Here is a 20,007-nt window from a genome sequence, read left to right as displayed (position 1 = left end):
TATGCTGTCCTTATTCACAGAAAGGTATTCATGTATACATTTTCTGCAACTAATTAGGGTTGCACATCAGCAGATAGATAATTAATAACTCAATACCACAACAAAAGCTGCTATTCACTTTCCATCTGAATTCACTGGTGGATCCTCACTCGCTTGGGATTGAATAGCTGATGTACACGCCTCATTGTCAATTGAGTGTTGTCTGGTGGGTACTTGAAAATGCATTAACCTACAAACCAGGGGGAATAAGCCAGAGAGGTTCCATGTAAAACCAGTGAACCCATTAAAAGGCCTGATCAGAGCGCTCTGTTTATGAGTGTCTCCACTTCATCCTAATGTAGCTTTTAGATGATGCTAATAGATCACAGGCCGTTGTGATCAGACAAGGTAATGGACCTTTGTCACAGCTTGCTGAGTATGGCTTCAGGGCCCACACACACACACACACACACACACACACACACACACACACACACACACACACACACACACACACACACACACACACACACACACACACACACACACACACACACACACACACACACACACAGTAAACAGAAACACATCTGCATACAAAAGAAACACACAAACATAAACAGACATGCACGCAAACATACACACACCAGAACAATGACCCTAATTAATAATGATTAGTCCTCTCTCAAACACACTCGCAAAATGTGCAAATGGAACAATAAATATAGCTCTTAAACATGGCTTTTACAAGTGAACTGAAACAATCTCTACTAATCATTAGTAAACATCGCCCCGATTTGTCATTATTACTCTGTGATGCGTGGAAAGGCAGATAAACCAGGGTCTGGTCTGGCACAGCAAGCACTCGTCAAAGTTTAAAGTGAGAATCAAACAGCTCAGAAAGTCCAAATACAAACTCAGACCAGACAAAGACAAAATCTACTTAGTTTAACTAGTGATAGTAAATAACTATGTGCATTTACTCAACTGTTCTTGTGTCCAATTTTTAGATACTTTACTTGAGTATTTCTGTTTTATGCAGCCTTATAGTACTACTAGCACAATATTTAAGAGTGAAATACTATGCATTTTGTATTCTGCAACATTTATCTGAAAGCTACGGGTACTAGTTACTTTGCAGAGTAAGGTTTTAAGTACAAGACGTACAATATAGTGTGTTGTTATACATTAAACTACCCGAAATTAATTAGTTTGCAACACTGAGCACAACATTAAAATGCATCAATAACAATAATCCAATGATACAACATGCTGTTCAGGAAATTATTATTCAGAAAATCTAATGGAAAACAGTGATATGGAAAGTCCAAGAATATTGAATTAAATTGATTATGCTTAAGATCTGTAAACACACTTTGATGTATACAATCTTCTCCTTTAAGCACTTCCCTCTTTAGAAGTCTGTTGAATTAGCCCTATTATTCTGGGCTGTACATGCACGAACCAACAGGGGCGTAGCACTAAGTTCTGGGCCCTGTAGAAAGGCATTTTCTATGGGCCCCTCCCCGCATCCACAGCTATTCATTCTAGCATCTTTTTGCGCCCTCCTCACATGAGGGCCCTGGGTACTCAGTCCCCTTTTTCCCCCCAGTCTGACGCCCCTGCCGACCAAAGTATCATTGTAACTATTTCATCATTACATGTTGCTTGTTGCCAACCTATTTCTAACTGACTCAATTATGCAGATACACAGAAGCTACCTGTAACATGTGTGGTAGGTTAACATTTAAATTCATTCAATATTCTCAGATTTTCAGTCAATTCTCTTTATATAACATTTTCTCATGAGTAATCATATTAACGGCATGCCATAATATGAGCATATATAGGCTATATATATATATATATATATATATATACACACACACACACACACAACACTCTGAAAGGAATAATGAGTACTTTTACTTTTGATACTCGTAGTAAATGAGTATTTTTACATTATAGTAATGCTAATTTAATACTTCTTCCACCACTGGCTTTACAGTGTATTTTTGAAACTGAACAGACTGACTTGATCCTTGAAAAACTGGTTGTTTACCACATATCAACAATTGGCTGTAAATGTCAAAAACATGTATTTTCTGTGCCGTCAGCCCAAATGCTCTTACATGTAAAACTCAAAACTATTAATTTGATCTGGAGATGCTGTTCCAGACAAATTGAAAAAGAAAGGTGGACCTTAGGCTAAATGTTTTGTTTGTTTGTTGGTGAAATTATTGTTTCAAAAGGTTATGAATAAATGTATATGCCCAATATTTAAGTTTAGCCTGGATATAGGCTGGAGTTTGGGGTGTCCATGGGCGTTCACAAGATACTTTTAAAAAGGGATCATTATATGAATAGGGTATTTAAAGTCATATCTCTATTTTTCATGTTAAATGTCATACCCATGTCTTCCAAATTTCCCTTTTGAGAGTACTTGTATCCTCTTTTATGAAATATTGAATGGTCTTCAGGCTTCAGGCCTCCTCTGATCTCTTATCAATGACACACAAGCTGAAAAAACTCAAAGTCATCTGAACACATGATGCAGCCTGAGATAATTGTTTATTAAGGCCCTATCTGGGTTTAGGCGGTAGTCCACAGAACCTGTAGGAAATAGTGGGACAACATAACATGTTATTAAAATGAAAATAAAATAATAATAAATTAATAATAATAATAATAAATTGAATTTATATAGCGCTTTTCACGAACTCAAAGTCACTTTAAAATCAACTTAAATATCCCCAATGTAGGAAAATAAATCAGAGGGGGAAATGAGTGAGAGTGTGAAAGTGCTTCTGTGGGGAATTATATGACTTTAATAAAACTGCCAAATGCATTACAAAGAAAATGAATTGTTCACCTTCTTTGAGGTAAAAAAAATGGAGTTTTGATCCACACACACTTTCTGCTGTGACTCAGTGTGTCACTCTAAAATAGTCTGTTGTCTTTCCGGCAAAAATCACGTCCTCCATCAGTGAGCCGACCATCAGAGCATCACTTCTGACAAACAGCTTATTGTTTTAGCCCAGAGAGACAGAGAGAGGGAGCACACAGTGGTGATAGTGGGTAATAGGGGACATAAAAAAATAATGATTAGCCTACTATGTAAATGGCAATTAAAGGACACTAAGTGCTGCAGGCGTTGTCCTTGCATTTCACGGTTGGTTTTGATAGGAACACACACAGCTGCTGAAAGCCTCTGGCCTCTGACACTCATTTGTCAAATTAGTGTCAGAGGGGAGAAAAAAAATCTGGCACTATGCATTAAATCAATTACATTTAATGAAGAAAAGTGATCAGAGTGATTAGTCCACATCCCAGTATCTAACCTTACGTAGTACGAAACCAAATGACATTACTTTCTTTGCTTCTCCAAAACCCAAAACTTTTGAGCCCAGTCCACACATCCTGAACAAAACACTGATAAATGATGGAAATGGTCAACAGTGAGTGCTGCGGTGTGCTGCGGAAAACGAGCATCATTAGTTTTACTTAAACTCAAAGGGCTCTCATTGAAGTCAAAGGGGGGCTGCGTGAACTCGGAGATGACTTGGAAGAGAAAAGGAAGAAGAAGAAGAGAGAGGAAGAGACAACAAACAGCAATGGATGCACAGAGGTTGTCTAAATGCTCACTGATTTATCTCTTCAGTCAGTGCACACACAGATGGCAGAGGGAAATTGAAGATGATTTGCATAGAAGCGCCCTGCCACCTAGTGGAAGTTTACATGCAAAAGCACAGAAGTGAGAACAAGAAAGACGTTCCTTCTCATTGTTGGATAATTATGATCAAAATAACTTTAAATGCCAGAACACTTCAATAACAGAAAAGATAGGGACAATACAAAGAAGAAGTTTGTTCCATACAGATTGTTAAAATTTATCGGAAAAAAAGACACAGCTCATAAAAAGATCAGATAATGCAGAAACGCTCAGTATTAATTAGTGTTTAGTATAGATTTAATGAAAGTCTAACTCTAATGAAAGTCAAGTTTTTTGCCTCCACCCCCCAAAAAAATGGAGGTGGATGGAGTATTATTTGTGGGAGTTAAAGCACTGATGAAGTACATTTGAATATAGTTAAACAGAAATATCTCTTTCCATGAAAAAAAGTCACGGTTCCTCTGGATCGTCCAGACAACACACTGCCAGTTCTAAATTAGTTTGTTAGTTAATTGTTGTCCACATGTGTCAAATTGTCTTTGGCTTCTCTCATAAGCGTTAAAAACTAAATGAGGACAAACAACAGGACTATTGTGTGGGACTATTTCTTCAGGTTCTTCCAGTTCACAATTTTGTTGATTTCCTCTGCTCTGGACACCACAAAAAGTCCACATACCTCTAATTTATTGGATTGGAGAAAGAAATCTCAAAACCTGGGCAAAAAAAAACAACCAAATCTGCATGATACAATTATATGGTTAAGTTTGATATGATTTGGGTGAACCAACCCTTTAAACTGTCAGCACCCCATCAAACTGGTCTCTCAGACATGACCTCTGGGTGAGGCAGGAAAGAGGTCTTTGTTCCCACCCGTGGGGACCAGTAATGAAGTGGACTGGCTTCCTGCAGCGGCTCCTCTCAGGTGATCTCAGTGTGGACAAGAGAAGCGATCCGGACGTGAAGTCGCACTTGATTTCATTTTTCAGTGCCGATGAGATCTACAGCTGTTATCTGATGAAATTGAACAACCATTACTAAGCGAATAAAGCTCTTTTGAGAGCTCCCTAACAGAAATCCCCGCACCTTGTCCACCGTTTTGAATTCATTGGCCCCCTCTCAACAAGATGATAGGAATAATCTCGCCAAGTGAGATTGACAGTTCATTTCAGAAATCAATATTTACAATTTACTTCTTTCAAAGTTCATTCTAGGAAAGGGCTCCATATTATCCACCTCCCAAATAAGCTGATCATATCTCCGCCGGCCCTGGAATGAGTTTCCTACCCAAAATGTGTCGGGTTTTTTCTCCTCCTCCTCCCTCTCTCTCCCTCTCAGAAATCAATGTCTGCGTTTGTGCGCTTTAATCTGGCCTCTGATGACAGTAAATCTTTATCTGTTTCTGGGCGAGCAGCAGTGAGCGGCTGACACCATTTCCCATCAGAACAAAGAGCCAGGCCTGTGTGGACTCTGGGAGATACATGGGGCTCTAATGTGGCTGGACATGTTTCAGCAGGGCCATTAATCAGAGAGGGTGACAGCCAGACCTGCTGTGGTTGTCGTCAGCCCAGAGAGCCGCAGCATACTCAGAAAACTGAGGAGTCCAAGGCAGGTGGATAGAGATCAAACCTCAGGTCCTCTGTCACAACATGGGCCAAGATATTTCTATCTGAAAGCCTGTGTTCTCACCAGAAGTTTTTACTCAAAGAAATATCTACTAAGAATTAGAAATATATGGAGAAAGGTCCAGTCCACATTGTCGAAATCATTTAAATATTGAGCCATGGCACTGACAAACTTTTAAATAACAGGAGCCTTTAAATTTATGTAGCCTACTCCGGAAACAACAGACTCCCTTAACGCCTTTTTTCTCGACTCACATTCCACTCTCCACACTGCTGTATTCAGACAAGAAGTCACGTCCTGAGATCGATAATGTTGTCAGACCCTTTTAGTAACAATCTGAGCCTGTCAGTAGCAAAAAATAATCACTTTTATAGGACAAAAATCAAGGCCGCGCAATTGCCCCATTAGGTTACATTGTAGCTTGGTTCGCGCCGGCTCGTCATTACGATCTCGCTCAATACTGGACCAAATTCAAAGATGTTTGGTCACATCAGTCTATTAGACACAAATGCATGGGGCAATGGGGTCCAGGCGTCTACCTGGACCCCATTGAAACCTTTAATAACGAAGCATGGGAAGTACACATGGGAAATGCAGTTCACAATTGTTAAAAGCTCTAAATACATACAGTATAAAGCTCTGCAGATAAGTAGCCTACAGCTGGGTATCAGTACTCAATCGCTATTGATCGAAATAACACAGTGCTATTATTATCAAAATCTCTCCAGTCAAACTATACCTGCAATCGATCCTTTGTGTACCCAGTTCTAGATAAAAATTTGGTTCTGCTCGCAGCCAATCACCACAAGCGTTTGATTGGCCCACTACTGCAGCAGCGAGCGCTGGAGGAATTTTACGCAACTGAAGGCTTCCATTCACATGATGAGAATTGAATGAAGTGGGAAAAAAAAGGTACCAAATTAAGTAGTCTATTGGTACCGGTTTCACTTTAAGGGTACTGGTATTGTTACTGGTATCCCAATTTTTTAACGATACCCAGGCCTAGATCCAACACACCACAAAATCAATACAGAAATCCAAATAATGGATATATAGGTACAGTATATAATAAGGTATAATGTAGCATATTGGTCATATTACACATAAGCCCGTGAAAACTTCAAATCCTAAAAATTCCTGCGTAACATTAAATATTTATGACTAAATAAGAAACAATCGATGTTTGAACAAGAGTAAGAGTCATCAGCCATGCTAGCCACCCTGAGGCTAACACCAGCATGCTAACATGCTCACAATCACAATGCTAACATGCTGATGTTTAGCAGGAACTCTTTACCATGTTAACTGTCCTAGTTTATCATGCAAACATTTGCTACTCAGCACTAAACACAAAGTACAGCTGATATTGATGGGGATGTATTTGATCGTAAAGCAAAGTATAGGACAAACACAAATATCATGACAATCCATCCAACAGTTGTGGAGATATTTTAGTCTGAACAAAAGTAGTCTGGCTCAACGGATGTACATTGTTGGGAATGAAATAGTAGCTTATTGCCGCCCAGGATGGCTGTGATTGGTTTCAAGATATACAAACAAGCCAGAGTGTTTTTTTCCCCCTATCCCAAAATAGATAGGTGGTGTAGCCAGTCCATACTGCATCAGCGCTGTGGAGATAGGTCTGGCAATGCAAGACTACTAGGATGGCTAAAAACTGAAGAACCGTCAATATAGACAACAACAGGGAATTAAATAATGCAAATACATATCCTATTAGTAGTAATAAAAGGGGAGGAGCTATTGCTGGAAAACCATCATCAAGTACAATGATGCAACTCACATCAAACTCCATCTATAGTATAATGCTCATATCTAAGTCAAAATGTATATTAATGTGTGCATCCAGTAGCTACAGTTCTCTTTGACAAAGGTGTTTCTCCATGTAAAGTGCAGCTTCATCTCTGTGGACATGATAATAGAGCTGCAAATCTTGACTTTTAAGGCTTTATTTTTTTCTGAGTTTTATGCATGAACACTAAAATGTCTCAGCTCACAAAATGAGAATATAATCACTTACCGGACACTAAATCCCCTAATGAGGTATAAAGTTCCAACATGATAGTTAAGATAGAGATATACACATATATACACACACATACATACATATATATATATATATATATATATATATATATATATATATATATATATATATATATATATATATATATATATATATATATATATATATGCCTACAAATACTGTACAATAAGCTCATAGAGTGTATTGCCTGGCCAGATTAATCCAGGGCCCATAAAACTGCCTAGCCCCTGATAACTCTGCTGTATTCTCAACCTCTGTTTAATGAGTTTTTTGCTGTCTTTGCTACAATAGCCTACTGCTCCTCCTAGGTTAATTGTTTAATAATATAATTACATTTATGAATTAAGAATAGAATAATTTAATAAAATGAAACAGAAACATACAAGCACAGAAATAATGATAACTAATGTCTTGAAGTACATTTTGACACAAGGATCCTCAGGATTAAGAACTAATGCAGTAGAGTCAACAGAGTCCTTTTGTCTGTTGATTGTTGCATATTCCCAGATAAATGAAATACAATCTCATATATCGATGCTGACATTTATATCATACCTAAACTTTAATGACGTAAATACAAATATCTGAAACAAATCATAGCTGGAGGAGTGGAGCAAAAACACACACAAAAACATCAAATACGCCACACAAACAAACAATGACAAGTTACTCCGAGAACCCTCCAGTGAAGTCCAATGATGATTCATAATCTCCTCTGTATTAATAACACCACCTCCAGCACTGAAAGAATGGACTGCCGTAATATTTATTATTCAGCAGATTTATGACACCCCCCCAACGTACCAAACAAGGCTGAATAGCACACTCACTGGGGCTCCATGGGGAATTATTGGGTGGTAATCTATTGTTAAACAGCTTTTAGATTGATGGATGAAAACAGCCGCCACCTACACACAATCAATTCATATCTAATTAGCCCGTATTATTTATGACACTTTGAATAGGCGGGTTGAGAGTCTCAGGGGAGGGATAGAGACCTCAGCTTCCACAGAGGGAAATGAGGAATGGGAGAGGTTATCAGGCTGTGGTATTGATTAGCATAGAAGATCTACAAATTAATTTCCCACCAGAGGGGGGAGAAATCCAGGTTGAGTTAGGCGACACGGACAGGAAAACCCCCGATCCACCAAAATCACACAAGAAGCCAAAGTAACTGGGATATTATTTCTGGAAGAACATTTATGTTTCATTAAAAGCTTAGAGCCCCAGAAACTAAAATTCCAAAAGTGTATTTAAACAAACACACACTATTGTATATGGTACCTGATTTAAAGATATACATGAAACATACTAGCATTCCCCAAAAACATGCAAAAAGATAAGAAAGATAAGACACTCAGGAATCAATACCTGTACAAGCCTGCCATCTGCTGGTCAACTGAGGTTATTGCCACTTTTGAGCAAGGTCAAATATCAAATGTCTTTGTGTCTTCACATTATCCTGATAAACATACAGATTCAGTCCTAATAATGGAGTAAAAAGTACTTTTTACTCAAGTAAAAGTAGTCTACTTGTGTAAAGATGTACTAAGATAAAAGTAGGATTCAGTCAAAATGAAATGTAGTGGTGGAATGTAACTAAGTACATTTACTCAAGTACTGTACTTAAATTCAAATTTGAGGTACTTTTACTTTACCTGAGTCTATTCTTTCATGCCACTTTCTACTTCTACTCCACTACATGTCAGAGAGAAATATTGTACTTTTTACCCACTACATTCATCTGACAGCTTTAGTTACTAGTTACTTTATAATTTTGGATTTTTGCACACAAAACAAATGTATTTTTAAAATACGATGTTTTATTAAAAATTAAAATACCCAACAATATAACACTTAGATTATTTACAGAACCGTTTTGATGTATCCAGTTTCTAAAATTGACTTTTAATACTTTAAGTACATTTTTCTGATAATACTTACATACGTTTACTTAAGTAACATCTTCGATGCACGACTTTTACTTGTCACAGAGTATTTTTAAAGTATGGTATTAGTACTTTAAGATCAGAATACTTCTTCCACCACTGATTACATGTCATTATACTGTAGACCAAAGACCCATGGTGTCCAGTGCAACAATAAGTTCCATGTCTATGCACACAACTGATTATCAGTTAGAAATACACAATAATTTTCCTCAGTGGAGCCTCACTAAAATTAATAACCAGAAAAAGAGACAAAACTCAGACAACTAAACAAAAAATATCAATAACTAAAGATGCTGGTGATACAACAAGCATTATTGTGCCACATTAATTAGGCCTAAATAACCTGACACTTCTTATAGAGTCAACAGCAGAATAAAACATCACCAAAGCAACAACGCAGAGCTGCTGAAGCCACCAACACACACACACACACACACACACACACACACACACACACACACACACACACACACACACACACACACAAACATAGTAAAACTGCAGTTTTTACACACCTTGCAGACGCTCTCATCTGTACAGCTTGTTGTTGAACTTACCTGTCTGAACATCATTCTTTGAGTCTCGTGCACCGCATAGTTCCTTAATCTGCTCCAGGTTCAACTTCTCTCCTCCTAAATTCTCAATGCAAAATATATCGAGTCCACTGAGCCTCTCTGTCCGAATGTTAGCATATTAGCATTTTACAGGCGGGCATGCACCTTTTTACAGCATCTTGGGCGTGTTTGATTTCGGTCACTTAGCCTGCTGGCCGAATGGTGCATTAAATCAGTGATTGATTAAGGTAGATGCAAACTTGCTTTTTTTTTTAACTATACTAAATAACGCAAACTATAATACATAGACGTGATCCTTAATTTAATTGCGTTGTTGTGCTCATTGCAAGCCCCGCCCATGTGAATATCCCCTGAAACTGAAGGTAACATTCAGTGTAGGTCTATCTGTTCCGGAGCGTTATCTGAGTGCAGGGTGCCACCTTCATGGGGCTCTGCCACACCAGCAGCTCAGATGAAGAGACAGACAGGTGAAAAGACAGGTGTACAGAAAGACAGATGAACAGACAGAGAGGTGTACAGACAGACAGGAGTACAGAAAGGCCGGTGTATAGACAGACAGGTGTACAGACAGGTGAACAGACAGACAGGTGTACAGACAGACAGGTGAATAGACAGCAAAACACGGGACTTTGAATTTGCGACATCTGCCTTTTCAATCACATTACATTAAATTATTAAATATTAATTAATAATAATAGGTGTCATTTACTAATTTCTCCCTAAACCTCACCATTAAGTACTCCAAGAATGTTTCAATAGTGTTGATTGCACTTACAGAGTACTAGAAGTATGCATCGAAGCTTAGTAAGCAGAAGGTGAATTTCATTTTATATTGAAATGAGGTTATTGGCTGCGTACTAACAGTTCATTCAATGTTTTTTAATATCTAAGATGTGATAAAAGAAGATAGTTGTTCAACAGGAATTGTTAGTGGAGGTAAAGCAGCTGAGAAACCAGAAAAAAACACAAAAATCATTAAAAAAAACACCAATAATGTTTTATGTTCTGTATAATGTTAAAACTCAAGTTTTGTCAGACGTTTAATATCTTTATTTACATGTATTGAAAAGAAAACGCACACAAAAACAAGAAAACAACACATCCAAAATCCAAAAAATATATTATTCTGTCATATTTCTGCTGCCAAAGACCTGACAGCTTCTCCGCAGTAAGAAGAAAAGTTTTTACAAGTCATTTTGAGCGTTTTGGCTTTGACTAACAGCAGGGTGTCTTATGCAATCAGACCATGCAATACAGGATATTAAAATGAAAACTCGTATGTTTTAAGCAACCTGACTACCAATGTAGTAGTGTACCTGCATTTAAGAAACACCTCTAAGTGTGCACTGTTTCTTTACAGTAAATCTCATTTCCATACATGAAATCCTCTCCTGCTTTGCATAAAACCCTGTTTTTCAAATGCAAATCCATTTTCTCTCTTTTCCGAGGCAGTATGAAAGGCTGGGCTGCTGTATGTACATATAATGGCTGCAGGGGGTGGAGAGGAACATGCAACATTACCTGTTTGCAAAAGTCATCTTAATCAAATTCAGCCTTGGGGATAAACAGGAAACTGTAATCTGTACAGATCAGAGAGCCAGGTAAACCAGCTCTGGTAAAACTGATTAAATCCAAACAAACTGTAGCATGTCACGGATTACAGCTGTGCTAATGCATGTACAGTATGAGCATTTTTGTTTTGAATATGAGTAAATAATTGATTTGTTTGTATTATTATTATTATTATTTATTAATCTCTTTGTATAATTCATTCACTCACAAAAAAAATATTATACACTTGTTTGTGTGGGCTGACTTGAATGCATTTGTTTGCTTATAATAAAAAGACAAAAATGTGAAAACATTTTACAGTGATGTTAAGTTTAAGAGTACAGACACTAAATCAGAAGTTCCCATTAGCAGAAATGGGGAAAATCCAACATGTACGGTAGTTTTTAAGTATGCATCTGCATGTTTGACTGTGGAAGATATATTAGCAAGAAATAGGACAAAAGACTACTGAAAACCATTAAGGAATATCCGATGAGATCAACTTCCCAGACACTTACAATAACTACATCAGGAGTACTGTATTTATAAAATGTGTATGTACATGCGTATGTGTTTAAAATGTGCTGACACTAATGAGTAATGTTACTGAGTTTGATAGAGCTCCGTGCCAGTGATTCAGCCCAATTAACACAGCTGTTACAGTATGTTAAAAAGAAATCTATATCAGTAATATGGGGTTTTTCCATCTCAAATATCAATATGTATTGGATTTAAAAATCCAGGATCTTTATACAGAAAACAGAAGATGCTCTCAACACCAGACATCAGAGCATTTTGCTGATCTGAGAGTCATGACCTTTGTAAGTCACACTGATGTTAGTGGACGGTGCCGTCTCCATCCTGCTGCGGAGCTCCCTGGTGTCTTTCACGGGACACTTGCTGGGCAGCCGGCACCAGAAAACCTGCTTGTAGGAGTTCCTGAAGTTCTCCGACAGGAAAGCGTAGATGATGGGGTTGACAGAGGAGTTGCTGTAGGCCAAGCAGTGAGCCACCATCCTGAACAGGAAGGAGGCCTGGTTCAGGGGGAAAGAGCCAAACTCCACCCACAGGTGAACGATGTGGTGAGGCAACCAAGACAGGCAGAAGACCACGACCACCACCAGGACTGTCTGGGCAGTCTGTGGAGATAATGCTTGGTAATTGTTATCAAATGTACCCGGTAAACTAGAACGTCTGTGCAGGAGGAGTAACACGAGATAACGATGAGAAACATAAGGTAAAGTAAAATAATAACAGACAGGTATTTTATGGATAGTCCAGATACTGAAATACAAGATGACAAAACATGCATTTCTACTGACTGAATTCCATTACAAACTAGACTTTTCACAAAAGGTCACTTCCCCACAAGGCCTCTTCACTTATATTTTCAGCGATGTAGTGCAGAATGTATGCAAGTAGTGCTGCAAGTAACATGTCCTTTCATTATTAATCTATTTATTTTCTCAATTATCATTTAGTCTATGAAATGTCAGAAAGAAGTAACAACTGCCCATCCCAGTTTCTCAGAATCAAATAACATCTTCAAATGTCACGTTTTGTCCGACCAGCTGTCCAAAACCTAAAGATATTTCCAATATTTAATTTACTATGATATATATGAGAAAGAAAAGTAGCAAATCCTCACATTTGAGAAGCCGGAACCAGTAAATGTATGGCATTTCTGCTTGAAAAATGAAACGATGATTGATTATCGAAATAGTTGCAGACTGATTTTTACGATCAAGCTAATCGATTAATCGTTTCAGCTCTATATGCAAGTCTACAGTGTGCAGTCATTCTTTCCAATGATAATTGGGCACACTTGCTTTTCAAGCACCACTAGCACAGACCTGGCCCATCATTGAACCATCAGTCATACAAGGAGAAATCAGGGAAGCATTTCCCCATTGTACCATTATTGTAAAACATGTAGAACATATAGAAACAGAAATAAGCTCCCACCAACCTTCTTTTTGGAGAGCTCTGATTTTTTGGACACATTCTTCAGCTTTTTGTGCAGATGGTTTAAAACCTGCAATAATAAAAGTGCAAAAAAAGATAAAGGCTGTAAATATTTTGTTTTTTTCTATTTTAAAAAGATCTTAAATATTTTTTAACATAATTAATCAATGCAGCACAAGCTACCAGGGTCAATACACTTTTGCATATCATTACACATGCATTATACATTCCAGATGTATGTCAGCTGCTTAGACAGATACTGTTTCAGTGATCATTTGTTAATTTCTGTGGCTGAAAAGTCTAGTGTAAAACATTTTTACACTATAAATGACTTGGGAATGGGAATTAAAGCCACAATTTAACATCATGTTTAACTTTGCAGGTATCTAAATTTGGTGTGAACTGTCACAAATCTGTCATTCACACTGTAGATTTATGCGCATTCATTAACTCTGATTCATGCTCACCCACCTTTGCGTAACAGACAGATATCAAAGTGAGAGGCAGGAGGTATCCAAAAACAAAAGTGCACATCACGTAGACTTTCCTCTGGTGATCCGGCCAAACCTCCCAGCAGAAGGTGTTGTTGTCCTCCCTCACCACGATGCCCTGGTAGTGCGCAACGGGAGCTGCCATGGCCAGAGACAGGATCCAGATCAGCACCACTCCGAACATAGCGTGCCTCCCCACCCGGATCGACGAGGATTTCCTGGCGTGGACGATGGCCACGTAACGGTCCACGGACATCGCCGACAGAGTGAAAATACTGACCAGCATGGACACGGTGAAGAAATAGTGGATGAACTTGCAGATGAAAGCTCCCAGCACCCATGTGGGCAGCATGTAGATGGTGGACTGGAAGGGGACGCAGAAGAGGAGGTAGGACAGGTCCGCCACGCTCAGGTTGAGGATGAAGATGTTAGTTGTGCTCCTCGGTTGTCCCGGTTTACTGCGTGCCAGCACCGTGATCACCATGGTGTTCCCAAGCACCCCGAGGATGAAAATAAGTCCAAATATCAGAAGAGAAATAAAGTTATCTACCCCCATCCCCAGTACAGGTTTACCTGGCAGCCTCACGGTGTTGCTGTTGAAAGGCTGGCTTTGGTTTTCCAACTGTAGCTCCATATTTTTCCACTATTCAAGAAAAGTTACATGTTGATATAAAACATGCATATCCTCCACGTGAAGCTCGGGTTGGATTTTCTCTTGAATAAAGGTTGGATGGAGCTCATGCGTTTGCAGGCTGCTCCTAAGCAACGTCACCATGTTGTGCGCAACACAGCCGACCAATACCTTTCCACTGTTTCCAGTGACCTGCAGCCAGTGAAATGGGAATAAACAGAAATCCTCTTACACTGTTTAAACCATTAACAACAGTTCACCAAGCATTCAGTCTTACTTTATTTAAACAAATAAATAAACACATGTTGACAAATGTGTTACCAAACATGAAGTATCAGAGATTCATATAAGGTAGATATGTATTTATAATAGGTTATTGTTTTGCAATATTTGTAGAACACAAACTCATATATTTCACAAGTATTACATGCATATACTGTAAGATACCCACATACATGTGCCATTGAGATAGTCCACCCCCATTCCCATCCCCCCACCAGCTGTGTCTATCTATTACTCTTCCTTGTTTAAAAGGTACAGACTTATTTCAAACAAATTCACATTATTCATAATTATTTTGCACTAAGAAAACACAAGATATCAAAAGTGTGGCATTGTATAATTAATTATGATGAACTGTAGAATGAATGTTTCTGCCAACATTAAAAAGCATTTTGTTTTGTTTAATTAAAGAGTGCACTTCAGTCTAATATAATGAATGGATTTGGATATTTTCTGAGACAGCTACTGTGTAGCATAAATATTTATTCTGCTGGTCTTAGAGCACAACTTTATCAGGTCTCACTGTCTGCATCAGTAATTCATCAACTGATTCATTATAAAAGATTTACTCAGTACACATACATATTCACAAATGTATAAATGCTTATCTATGTATAAATATTTATTTCAAATATACTATTCCAGTTTGATCTGGATTATCAGAACATTGCAGTATTGGTTTTGCACAACCAATTTCATTAAGGGAAGGGACGTGTAGGATCCAGCATTGTTGGAGCTTTACCAATTCTAGGACTTAAAAGTCAGGATAGTGTGGCCTCTGTTGCACAGAGTTGTTCTAAGAAGACGTTGAATACTAATATAAAATTTATGATCCATCCAAAAGTTGTTGAGATATTTCAGACCGCCTGACCGACAGACTAACATTACCATCCCTAGAGCCATGCCACTAGCATAGCTAAAATCTGTATCTCAGAAGTCCCACAAATTTATGGAAGTACAAAATTAAATTAGTGGATTTGCCGGTTAATTTTCCTGTAATATTTAATATTTAAGAACATTTTGATTTAATCCTTAAATACTAAACATATAAGTGAATGTGCACAGACTCAGCCAGGAAATACTTTCTCATTTTTCTCATTTCCATCGATCGTCCCCAGCCTTCAGCCTGTGTTATTGATCTGCTCTGATCAGGTCCGGGAACAGCTGTATGATCATTATGCAAGCATTTGAGTCTCAGGCGGACCAGTGCTGAGAGATCTGCCCCGGGGATAACCATCTGGAAATGACGACAGAGATGATGCACATGCTATGTAACCTGAGAGCAGAGGCTGATGTTATCTTGGGGTCCACTTGTCCTCAGATGATTGTACACATTTGAAGCTGTTATTGATTATGCGCCTGCTTAATTTGCTGGTGTTAATCAGGTAAATTCAACACAGACACTATACTCTTATGAAGATCATGATGGTAAGGATGCTGATGAAGATGGTGGTGATAGTTTGGATCTTAGCCTTTCAGAAAACTAATAACAGTCATTATATCACAGGCTTATTATACTTCGGGGAGCAGGGCAGCTGTTTTGTAATTGGTTCATGTCCTGAAGCAGCCTGAAGTTTCCATGGTGACTCTTTACTCTATCGACTGAGATGTTATCCATCTATCTGCTGGGTAGAAGAAAGGCCCACTGAAGCTACATTAAATATCTCTGCATGAAGATGGCCAGGAGTATTGGTATATTGAGCGAAACCAGATACATACTGAACCAAAATACATTACATACTCTGTACTGCACACTTATTTTACCATATATGTTATATTGTGTAGAAGTCTGGGGAAATACCTACAAAAGTAACTTACAAAATATTTGCACATTGCAAAAATAGAGCAATCAGGATACTAAATCACACCGGGTATTATGAGCACACCAATCATCTGTTTTTTTAATACACATTTGCTGAAATTTAAGGACACTGTTACATTCAAAACCGCACAATTTATGTTTAAAGTTAAAGAAAATAATTTACCTTGTAACATACGCACAATGTTTAATGAAAGAGACAGGGGATATCATCTAAGAGGTCATTGTATGTTCAAACAACCTCTTGTGCGAACTACTGTTAAAAGTATGTGTGTTTCAGTTTGTGGGGTGACCTTATGGAATGGACTGAACAATGTCATCAAACAGAGCCTTAATGTCATTCAGTTCAAAAATAGATTAAAGAAATCATTACTTCACCAATACAGAAAAGAATAGACTGAAATACAGGAATGGAATTGTAATATAAAGGTATTGTCATATATTGTTGTACTGTTTTAAGTTATTAAGACTGAAAAAAGTGTGTACTGTATTTGCGTATCTCCTTACTTTGTATCAATTTGATTTTGTGAAATAGGAGCAGGACCAAATAAGCTATTTGCTTCCGCCTGCTCCTTCTCGAACTAATCCCTTTTATATTTTTATTTTGTTAAAATCTGATTGTTTGTGTTTTATTTTATGGTTTTAAAATGTTGCTGTTGTTTTGTCTTGCAACATTGTTGATTGTTCGAGATAAATAAATAAAAGGAAATGAAGCTTTAAAACAGCATCCAATTTCCCAAGAAATGTATCAATTATTCCTGCAGAATTGTGACACAGCTGTTAATAAGATAGAGTTTTTGTTCTTGGCACTGTCCGTGGTGCTGAAATAATTCAGCACTCATCAGCTCATCCGTCATCAACTCATAACCCTAAACCAGCTCATCTGTCCGTTTGAGAATGACATCCTTCCTCTTTGCAGATTGACAGTAGTGGTGGTGGTGCTCTTAAAGAGGAAAAAAAAAACTAATAACCGAAAAGAAAAACTTATTCCCGGACTCCTTGGTCTTATGTGAGAGAATAACATTTATTTCTGGTGCATTGTATAGAGTCCCCTGTATCATAAATCTTTGTATTATTTCTGCACTTGTGAAGATCCTATGTGGTCAAAACCAGACTAAAGAAAGCCTTTTAATATAAAAGTTTTACTGTGTCCAAGAATGTCTGAAGAATTCATTCTTTTATGTGTTCCAAAAGTCTTTTCAACCTATTATAACCTAATATTTACTGAATGTTATACGTTTGTACTTTCTTTTCTTTATCAAGTGTTTTTTTATTAACTTTTAATTAATTTTTTAACACAGAACACATCTGTGCACAGTCCTTGCGATTAGAAATGAAATGCATTTTTCAAATCAGGCCTTGTCTGACTCTTCCAATGGTGGGCCACCATAACTGAAGTGCCAATAAAGCCTGCTAATGCCAGTCCAAATTATTCTTTAGGTATACTCCATGGTTATGGATGGATTAAGAGACTATGGGCCCCTGGGCACAGACATGCAAAGGGCCCCACCATCTTTTCTACATTAGAGCAAGACGCAGACTTGTGATGCTTTTGCCATTTGTTATTTTGCATCTGTTTGTAGTTGTTACACATCTTTCTGTGGTTTTGTATCTCTTCTTTGTGTTCACTTTGCATCTCTTTGTGGTCGGTACTGCACGTGTCTTTTCGAGTGACATTTTGCAGGTGAAGGCCAGGGGGAGCCCTGACACTTTGGGCCGGTGCCCAGTAGGCCCATTCAGTAGCTCGAGACTAATCTCCTAATAAACACAGCTGGGGAGATTCTGGCAGCTGTTAATGCAACCATTTTCCAAAACTTTTGATTACTGTTTTCCAAAGAGAAGAAACTACAAAACATTCCCAAATCAAATGAAGGAAAACACCTGCTACATTTTAAACATCCAACAGTATTTATCGCCCATGAGTCCCATTTTTTAGCCATGCTACTTGATTTTGTTAACATTGTCATTCAAAAGAAGAAGTCACAAAGAAGCAAATTAATGAAGTCTTAATACATGAGTATTGTAATAAACAGTAATCTCATGATATCATACCACAAAAGCAGTGTCACTGCATCAACTTCCTCCCACCTCTATGTGATCTTCTTTACCAACCTTGTTAGAGACTTAAGAAGATAAGCTGCTTTGGACCCTGTTGCTCTTCCTCTCAGGTAGTTAGCCCTTTAGCTCAGACCTGTTGTTACCATGACACTGAGGCATGAGAGGAGACCACAGCCACAGCTCATCCATTTACCCCAATCATTTGAAATGGACTCACCTTGCTTGCTAAATAGCTGGGAGCTGCAGACTGCCATTTGGGTGATTTAGTCCAGTGTTCTGTTCTCTTCTGTTTTGTTTTGGTCAGATGTAAAAACAGTAGGTCTTTAGCATATAGTGGTTGTTTGTGATACTGGGAGATAAAAATGAGGATTATGTCACTTTAAGTGTGTTAGTCTTTCTGATCAAGTTGGCTGGATTTACTGTTTATTTTTCACATTGTGGACTGCAATGAATGCATTGAATTTATTTCTGAAATTTATTCTCACAATACCAGACAGGTCCCCTTTTTTGCTAAACAAAACATGGCCAATATACCCTCAGATATCTTGGTGTACTGTAGATCTGGAATGCCAAAGTCAAGACAGCAATGATGATTACAAAATCCCCACAATTTGTTTCATCAGAATGTCTTCATATTTAAGTACAGACATAAATGATGACTGTATAATTGTATGGTTTAGAAAAGACAGAAAGCCTAGTTTGATTTTTCCTTTTGACTCAAATGTTGAATATGAATCCTGGATTACAATCCTGTGGAAGAAGTACTCAAGTAGCAATACTGCTCTGTAAAAATTCTCTAACTCTAACAAAGTCTCAGTGGAATGAAATAAGTGTTAATTGCAGGCTGTTGAAGCTTAATAAATCATCAGGTGTTTATATTTTGTCCACCTGCTGCACGTTCATGCACGTCGCAGTTCCTCACACCAGCAGTAGAGGGAGTGAGGGAGGTCTGCCCCTACGCTCATGTCTTTACAATGTGATTCATCTTCCTTAAGTGTCTCAAGTGCGAAGACAAACAGGTCTGTTATCAGATGGTGTCTGGAGCCAGAGGACATTTCTTTTAAAACCTTTATTTGCTGCAGATAAATGTGTTGAAAATGTATGCTCAGTGTCACCAAACACTCACACACTCACATTGGGAGCTGAAGCCCACCCTGGCCTGTGAGCTCTTCCACTTAAGCAAATGCAGATTAAAGTTGTTTACTCAGTCGCACACAGCCACTTCCATATTCTGTACATGCCACATACTGCAGGAGGCAACATGGCGGTTTATTAAGTATTGAAGTGAAATATCGGTTTGTGTTGGGAACATGCTATTGTCAAACATGGCATCTGAAGTCACT

General features: G+C 38.1%; 2 protein-coding genes across 2 annotated transcripts in view; both read right to left on the bottom strand.

Annotated features, from left to right (window-relative positions):
* sall3b (spalt-like transcription factor 3b) overlaps positions 1 to 10,102 on the bottom strand; it is a 50,413-nt gene extending 40,311 nt beyond the window's left edge. Inside the window, exon 1 of the mRNA XM_039821040.1 lies at positions 9,850 to 10,102. The gene's annotated coding sequence lies outside the window, so the exon portion shown is untranslated. The remainder of the gene's footprint in view (positions 1 to 9,849) is intronic.
* An 800-nt stretch (positions 10,103 to 10,902) lies between these two features.
* On the bottom strand, positions 10,903 to 14,609 carry galr1a (galanin receptor 1a). Its single transcript, XM_039819397.1, has 3 exons — positions 13,855 to 14,609; positions 13,388 to 13,453; positions 10,903 to 12,557 (listed from the first exon to the last, which is right to left on the bottom strand). Exons 1-3 carry the CDS (start codon positions 14,506 to 14,508, stop codon positions 12,204 to 12,206), a joined length of 1,074 nt encoding a protein of 357 aa, XP_039675331.1. The 5' UTR covers positions 14,509 to 14,609; the 3' UTR covers positions 10,903 to 12,203.
* Positions 14,610 to 20,007: the final 5,398 nt, after the last annotated feature.

The sequence above is a fragment of the Perca fluviatilis genome, chromosome 13, assembly GCF_010015445.1.
Source record: "Perca fluviatilis chromosome 13, GENO_Pfluv_1.0, whole genome shotgun sequence".
Taxonomy (NCBI): Eukaryota; Metazoa; Chordata; class Actinopteri; order Perciformes; family Percidae; genus Perca; species Perca fluviatilis.
This window is presented reverse-complemented; position numbering and strand designations above follow the sequence as displayed.